General features: G+C 37.6%; 1 protein-coding gene across 1 annotated transcript; it reads left to right on the top strand.

Moving 5' to 3' along the window:
- The first annotated feature begins 6782 nt into the window (after nucleotides 1-6782).
- On the top strand, nucleotides 6783-7944 carry LOC115997642. Its single transcript, XM_031237235.1, has 2 exons — nucleotides 6783-7593; nucleotides 7689-7944. The coding sequence occupies exon 1, from the start codon at nucleotides 6802-6804 to the stop codon at nucleotides 7570-7572; it is 771 nt and encodes a 256-aa protein (XP_031093095.1). The 5' UTR covers nucleotides 6783-6801; the 3' UTR covers nucleotides 7573-7593; nucleotides 7689-7944.
- The last annotated feature ends 1056 nt before the right edge of the window (nucleotides 7945-9000 follow it).

Below are 9000 nucleotides of genomic sequence, written 5' to 3' on the forward strand. Positions count from 1 at the left end.
ACGAGGAGAAGTCGAAAAGGCAAAAGGCCAATCACCAAAGAGTTTAAAAATTGAGGGAAGCCAATTCGTTGGGTTGTGTCCAAACCATAGTCTTCGGTAAGCAAAAAGCTTTATCTGGAGTCGGTTGTTCACATAAAAAGATCCCAAGAATTGAGAAAATAGAGCTGAGGTGAGCCGCTTTGCTAGGATTCGAGTACCCATTGCACTGACCTTCGAAAAAGCATGGATCTCCATGTGAAGTCGGGTGGCTCGATGACGTTATCTTAGGAAGTGAGAAGAAAGAGGGACCGCGCTAAACCAAAAGCGGTGAGTGGTCCATGCCCCTACCCTCATTTACATTTACGTTGGGCTTTGGCGTATAAGGATGGCAAGTTGATTAGCTAGTGCACATCGTTCCCACTAGTGAGATCGGCTAGAGACCCTATTTAAATAGAAGGTGAACCAAAACTTTGGAAATGCATGCTTGCGTATGGTGCGAGAAGTGTGATCCTTCGTTTTATTTGATTATCTACGAAAGGTTTTTATTTCCCGGAAATATTTCTTGAGTTGCTGGCATCTGACCAAAATCCTTTATAGATAACACAAATGATTTCCCCCGTTTCAACAATCTTAGACACCCATCATTTTGACTTGCCAAAAGCTTTGTTTTGCATGAGAGAGTATCTCGGAGACTTATATGCTTAGAAAGAAAAAAAAGGTCTTGCTTGAGGACAAGCAAGAAACAAAGTGTGGAAAATTTGATAAGACTCCGAGATACCCTTATTTCAGGCACATTTTAGGGTGTTTTATCGCGTCTATAGCATCCTTATTTGGTAAATTATGTGCGTAAATGCTTGAAAATCACTAACTGATGCACAAAAGCTATTTTTAGCTTAAAAGAAGTAAAACAGGAGCCCCGGGAGCAAGTAGGACCAAAAGATGAGCTTAAAGAGCAAACCAGGCAAAAGCGGAGCCCCGGAGGACCAATCTGGAAGGCCACATGTGTGTGAGCAAGCGTGGAAACTTTCCAGAAGCTCCCCACGCACGCTCACACGCGTGTGTGAGGCGTGGAGGCGTGATGCGCGAATTTCAGCTAGGGTTGTCATTTCGGAGACTATTTAAACTCCTTTGATGAATTTCCAAAGGAGGATTTTCCAGAATTTTAGTTTTCCCTTTCCTTAGTTTTCCTTTGGAGAGTTTTCTCCATTTTTCTTAGTTTTTAGATTAGATCAATCTCCATTGTAGAAGACAACAAGCTTGGATTGAAGATCTTCTTCTCTCTAGGTGATCTCTATTTCATTTCTATAATTTTAGCTATCTTGTTCTTGGATTAAATTAGCTTTTACTTTCATTTCATATCATGAGTAGCTAATTTAGTCTAGGGATTTGGATTGTGTGATTGAATATTGCTTTTGTGATGATCTTATTTCTATATCTTGGATCTATGAGTTTGTGTTGATGGATTATCTATTCTTGTCTTTTGATTGTTGTTTTGATGAGATCTCGTTGGATTTGGCCAATCTAGATGAGAGATTGAGCTTTTGACTCTTTCATGTCTTTGATTAGAGTTAGGATTTGAAGCTTTACACAATCAAAGTTCCTATGGACTTCTTAAGAATAGTAGGATAGTGTGTAGCTTAAGTGTTTGATAAAATTTCTCTTAGAACTTTGGATGCTTGAAGGCACTCCTAAGTCAAAGAAGCCTTAGTACGCAAGGTGGAAAAGGACTAAGACAACACACTCTTGAATAGACAATATCCTAGCAATCCTAATCCATGACCTTAGACTCTCACTATGCAATATTCATGAAGACTATCCAATCCCTACCCCTTTTACATATTCCCAAAATCACTTTTACTTTACTACTCTCTTGCACTCAAACCAACCAATGAACTACACTCTCACTTGCAATTACACCCTTCACCACACTCAAGTCCTATGCATGATCCAATCAAGTAAACTCCCGAATGTTTGACACACCTCCACGTTCCTCCTTCGAGACCGACACTCGGGGAGTCACAGACTTTCCGTTTTAACATAAATATCTTTTGACACTTCACCTTATGCACGCAAGTGTTGTCAATAACACAGATAAGTGTCAAGCTTGGATAAAGGAAATAAAGGCACTCATCCAATCAGGCCAGCTGGAAATTTTATAGACTGGAATGGGATGCATCATGGGAATGTATGGAAGAAGGAATTGGCCGAGCGCCCTCTTACCCCGCTCCACCTGGAGATAAATCAGCCAAGGAGGCCAAAGGAGTCCACAGATAAGGGTAAGCGCCCAATCATAAATACGATTTTCAGGTGATAGTTCCCGCGGGGGCCGAAGAAGTATACGTAAGGGAGACTCGTCCCAAGACGCCTTGGTCATCTTGATGGGAATAAATGGAACTGAGGTGAGAAAGGTCTTAGTGGACATAGGGAGTAGTGTAAACGTGATGTACTATGATGTCTTTGAGAAGCTAGGGTTAGCCCAAGATTAACTCCGACTAGTCAAAACTCCACTCGCCGATTTTACTGGGGATACTATTGAAACCAAAGGGTCCATACGGTTACCTGTGGAGTTAGGAGTCCCCATAAACATACGGGAGGTAGAGATGGATTTCGTGGTCGTTCGGATAACCTGCAGCCACAACATTATCTTGGGAAGGTCAGGACTAGCGGATGTAAAGGGAATCATATCAATGAAACACTTGTGGCTAAAATTTCACACTCTTAATGGGATCGTAGTGGTGCGAGGGGACCAACAGATGTCTCGTGAATGTTACCAAAAGGCCTGCCAAGGAATAAGGGAAGAATAACTACCGGCATGGAACAAATAAGGAACGGCCCGGAGCCAGATACACTTCGACATAAGGCTTTGATAAACTTGGAGAAATGAGAAAGAAATTGTAGGAATCAACCTCCGAGGTAAACTTGGAGCAAGTGGCAAAGGTTTCACAAGAATAAGCCTTCGAGGTATTTATATATGACTGGTATACATGTTCTCTTCATTTTCTTCAATAAAAGCTCATATATGCTTTCACAACTATAACTTTCTTACTACTAGCTTGGCATCAGGCCAAAATCGAAAAAAAAAAAAAGGTGGGTGACGCTAGCATGAGGCAACATGCAACCCACAACCCTAAAAAAGGCAGTGTTCCCAAGTCAATGGGATGAGATCCCTAAGAACTTGGCGAATACCCCAACGCATCTGGATATGTATGGAAAGGTACACAACCCAACGTGCAAGAAAAAAAGGTGCGTGATACTAGCATGAGGCAGCAAGCAGCCCACAAACCTTTAAAGGCGGTGTTCCCAAATCAATGGGATGGTATCCCTAAGAACTTAGCGAATACCCCAACGCATCTAGGCCTGCAGGGAAAGGAACGCAACCCCGCATGCAACAAAAAAAAAAAAAGTGCATGATGCTACCATGAGGCATCAGACAACCACAACCCTTAAAAGGTGGTGTTCCCAAGTCAATGGGATGATACCCCAAGAACTTGGCGAATACCACAACGCTTCTAGGCATGCAGGAAAAGGTATGTAACCTAGTGTGCAACAAAAAATGCAGGGTAAGAAAGAATAAGAAAACGGTAGTCAAGACAAAGTAAAGGATCTTATTCAGTTTAAAGGAAAAAAAGTTCGAAGATATACGATGTCTAAATAATAAATACAACGACTAACTAGAAAGCAAAAAAGAAAAAAAAAAGTGACCAAGATAAGCCCCCGACTCACTCAAGGAGCAGTAGAGCCGTCCGTCGATCCCATAAATCCAGAACTGGAGTAAATGGTAATGTCGCCCGTACTAGAAGGATCAATGTTCCCACCCATGCTAGTGCCTCCAGTATCTAGCTGGATGCCACTGCAACTGAAGACGTCACCCCCGCTTGAGCCCTCTTTGGCGTGACTAGGAAGGTGCTCTCTGGAGTAGATGAGATAGAGACTGGCGCTGAAGAAGACGGGCGATCAAGGGGTAGAATATCTGGTAGCTTCCATCGCTGAATGTTAAAGGAAGAAAACCACTTCCTCAACTTGCCATACAAATGCTCTTGCATATCCCTCCTACCCATATAAAAAAGCAGCCTCTCCCTCACGCACTATGCGAGCACTACCCTCGTTTGTATCTCGCAACCACACCTCCGCAATGGGAGCCATAGCCGCCCTACCCTCTGGCATCCTCACCCAATCTTGGAGTACCTGTATAGAGGGCGGACTAGTAAAATCACGATAGTCATGTCCCTCCTGCCACTTTCCTATAGCATCCACCATGGGCCCACCAACATATAAGGGGTGGTCAGCCAAGATCACAACCGAGTGGACATGCAGGTATCTAGTCAAAAGATAAAACCGGATAGTTCCATCGAGAAGTACAAGGCCATGCTTGCAATTAAATATTACAAGCAGCATAAGTCCATGACTTTTTCGGCATTTATTCTCATGTGATGAGAATAATTAAGTTCCATTAGAATGATACTTTCCATAGCCGCATTGCAAGACTTGCAATTTAATCAATTAGATGTTAAAATCGCTTTCTTAAATGGCGAGTTAGATGGATAAATCTATATAGAACACCTAAGCGCATTGTGGTTTCAGGCCATGGAAAAAAGTCTGTAAACTTGTGAAATTGTTATACATTTTGAAACAAGTGCCTAAAAAATGGCATGAAAAGTTTGATCATGTAATGATGACCAGTGGGTTTAGTATAAACGAAAGTGACAAGTGTGTCTATGTAAAGGGCACGATAGACGATTATGTCATTCTTTATTTATATGCGGATGATATACTCATCATTGGTACCAATGATCAAATGATTAAACTAAAAAAAAAACATGTTAAATTTGAGATTTGACATAAAGGTCATGGGTTTGGTACGTGGATTTACTCCTCAAGATTAAAATCATTAGAAGACCATATGATCTCTTGTTAAGCCAACATTCTATGCTAAATCCTTGTTGCTTTTTGGACGTTGACACATTATCCAAAGTAGATACATATCTTTTTTGAAAAGTTTCTTGAAAGTTGCATGAAGTCAAGTTTTATGGACAAGTTACAAGCAACTATTGAACGACATCAATACTTGTCAAATTTAAGCAAATTATTTTGTAATGACAAGTTGGAGATTCGAATTTGTTCCCCTCTATCAGACATATTGAAAATTCAATTATAAATAGAAGAAATACCATTGAAAAGAGACATAGAAGACTATAAATAGAAGAAATACCATTGAAAAGAGACATAGAAGACTATAAATAGAAGAAATACCATTGAAAAGAGACATAGAAGATACATTAGTTGAAATCAAGCATTCAAAAGTTCTATATGCCATTCATCAAGTTCTTAAGAAACTTAAAAGCTCAAAGACGATCTAGATGTTTAGTCTCTTAGTTGGGAAATCATTCAATCTTTGTATTGATTTTGTTGTTAACTTCTACAAATGAGTAGATAGAGGACGAGCAATAGAGGCTGTCATGTTATAAAATCTTCAGTACACTACAAATAAACATTTATCAATTGCCAATTTTGAAATGTGGATCATGTGATCCACAATATATATAATTTCATTAATTTGTCAACCACATACCATGTTATCAACTTTTGAAGTTAGTGGGAGTAGTGGGTGTTATAGCAAGACAAGGCAATAATTCTATCTTACTCCCTTTACTTTTTAAAGTGATAATTAATTGTGAATTGTATGAACAATTCAATTGTTTTTATAGTTTTCCCCCAATTAATACATATTGCAGAATGAAAAAAAAATTATTTGAACAATTCACGTGTCCTTTATTAATCGGATGTAAGAAAAAAAAATTATAAATGGCCTATTACCCATGTNAGAGACATAGAAGACTATAAATAGAAGAAATACCATTGAAAAGAGACATAGAAGACTATAAATAGAAGAAATACCATTGAAAAGAGACATAGAAGATACATTAGTTGAAATCAAGCATTCAAAAGTTCTATATGCCATTCATCAAGTTCTTAAGAAACTTAAAAGCTCAAAGACGATCTAGATGTTTAGTCTCTTAGTTGGGAAATCATTCAATCTTTGTATTGATTTTGTTGTTAACTTCTACAAATGAGTAGATAGAGGACGAGCAATAGAGGCTGTCATGTTATAAAATCTTCAGTACACTACAAATAAACATTTATCAATTGCCAATTTTGAAATGTGGATCATGTGATCCACAATATATATAATTTCATTAATTTGTCAACCACATACCATGTTATCAACTTTTGAAGTTAGTGGGAGTAGTGGGTGTTATAGCAAGACAAGGCAATAATTCTATCTTACTCCCTTTACTTTTTAAAGTGATAATTAATTGTGAATTGTATGAACAATTCAATTGTTTTTATAGTTTTCCCCCAATTAATACATATTGCAGAATGAAAAAAAAATTATTTGAACAATTCACGTGTCCTTTATTAATCGGATGTAAGAAAAAAAAATTATAAATGGCCTATTACCCATGTAGATACAAGATTAAAATTGGGAAGTACATATAAAAAAAAAAAAAAAAACAACCATAACATTAACACATTCAACAAAAAGTGAAAAACCATCATTCTTGGACCCACATAACCGTTACGCAACGGAACCATGCCTGGCAAGAAAATTCAATAATTCAAATATATCTGAAAAGAATGTTTAAACGAAAGCAAAAGCTTTCCCATTCCACAACTTTTTACCAAAAAATTAATTTCATTTTCTTTATTTATTTTTTATTGTTTCTTGTAATTAAACTGTGCATATATTACGACGTGACTACACTGATAACTGATTCCCCATAGGACATTATTCATTCTCCTCTCCTTCCCTTTCCTTTCATAATGGGTTCTTGCTTTAGTAAATGCAAACCCAAAAACTCATATCTTGCAGAAGTAGAAAAAGACGACGGCGAGCATGTAAAGCAGCAAGCAATATCTCCGGCTGAGAAACCGCCGGTGTCTCCGTCGCCTTCCTCCGCCTCCCTCTCCTCATCTTTCGCCGCCTCAAACAGCAGCTATTCTTTCTCCTCGTCTTCTTGCTCCTCCAAAGATCGCTCCTTTTCGAACGAGTTTCTGAGGTCTTGCGCCAAGGAGAACCAACATGTGATTCTCATGAAACCCAGCAAGGGAAACCTCGAAAGGACAAGCAGCCTTCGACCATCTTTGTTGTCATCCCCGAACGCCATGCCGTTGAAACCATCGAGTCCTCGAATGCATGTCGGCGGGTCCACCCCAAAGAAAAGGCCCCGTTCTAATTCCCCGACTTTGGTTCGGCAAAAGAGCTTCAGAAAAGATAATATGAACGCTTCCGCCGCTTGCCATTTTTCAAATAGAGCCCTCAAGTCGCCTTCTCCAAGCAGGAGGTTCTTGGCGGTGGATGGGCAGGGAAAAATGGACATTTCACCTTTCAGACACGGCGGTGCTGCTTTTAACGGCGTCGGGAAACACAACTTCAAGCCCGTAAGTCCCAACTGTCAGCCGCGGGGGGTTGACAGTGGTTCGACGAAGGGTAATATAGTAAATTCAAAGAGGGATGGAGAAGTGCAATCAAGCCAGGAAATGGAGGACATCAATAATCCTCTTATTGCATTGGATTGTTTCATTTTCCTGTGAATTTTTATACAAAACTCTTAGGTATATTATTCTCCGTCTCTATTTTTATTTTTATTTTTTCATTTTTAAAAAAAAAAATTGTTTAGGTGTGAAATTACAACTTAGTGTTATGTTAGTGATGAGCAGGTTGCTATATAGGGAGGGACTCGGAGGTTTTTGGCTTTAGGAAACAAAATACTCTCCAGTGTTGAGGTGAGGATAAGATTGGTATATCCAGCCTTGAATGTCCATTTTTGTTTTTTTACCTCCAAATGTATTTGTATACAATTGTCATCTACATAAGATGAAAAGGGGGTTGATTACTATTGTATCTTGTAAATCCCTCTCTCTTGGGATGAGACATGAATAATTATATATTTTATACTTTCTAAATTTAATGATTTATTCCCATGTAGTAGTAATAATTGTCTGTGAAGCACGAACAATGATGTCCAATTGCCTAGCATGTGCATGTATTCAATAGTAAATTACTCTTCATTAGCCCAGCATTTTGTGCTCAGATAACACATCTATGATTCTCTTTGAGGGAATTGAAGGTCATAGAATCGATCCTAATAGAGAAAGTATAAAACATATACTCTCTCAGTCCCGAAAAGAGTGTCTGGTTTGGTTTTGGCACGGATTTTAAGAGAAGCAAAACAAATTGGACTCTCTTTAAGTTACAAGTATACCCTTGCACTCTCTGACTTCAATTCTTTGCTACTATTTGTCTTCTTTCTTCATCTCTTTTGAGTACTTTGCTAGACAGCATATTTCTTCATCTCATTTGCAAACATTTCTTCATCTTTATTAAACAAATACTCTCTTTCAAAGAAAAAAAAAACAAATACTCTATAATTTCTTTGTTTTATATTCTTCTCTATAGACCTAGTAAGCATACAAAAAAAAAAAAAACAAAGATGAACATATTACAGTACTTCTTAAAATCAGCTGAGCTGTATTCAACTATATCTAAGAACATATAGGCTATGTTTGGCAAACCTAGCTGAAATGGTAGCTGAAAGCTTAAAAGTAGCTGAAAGCTGAAAAGCTACAAGCTCGAAACTGAAATCTGAATAGCTGTTATGTTTAAAAGTGTTTGGTAAAATTAGCTTTTTAATAAGTTGATAAATGTAAAAAGACTAAAAATGACATCTACATAAAAGTTAAATAATTTTAAATTTAAATATGTTTGTTTACATATTAAAATATAAAATAATGAAATCAATATAATTTAATAAAATATAAAGTAAGAACATATATTTAAAAATATATAAAGTAAAACAAAACGTTTATAATTCATAAAATTAGTTCATACAAAAATTATTGTTCAAACACAAATATCAAATTAAAATTACAACGAAACATATTGAAGAAAAAATGTCAAAAGAGTTTTAATTGGGAGGGATAAATGATGTCATTTATTTAAAATAATAAGGATAAAAATGA

This window comes from Ipomoea triloba, chromosome 11, assembly GCF_003576645.1.
Source record: "Ipomoea triloba cultivar NCNSP0323 chromosome 11, ASM357664v1".
Lineage (NCBI taxonomy): Eukaryota > Viridiplantae > Streptophyta > Magnoliopsida > Solanales > Convolvulaceae > Ipomoea > Ipomoea triloba.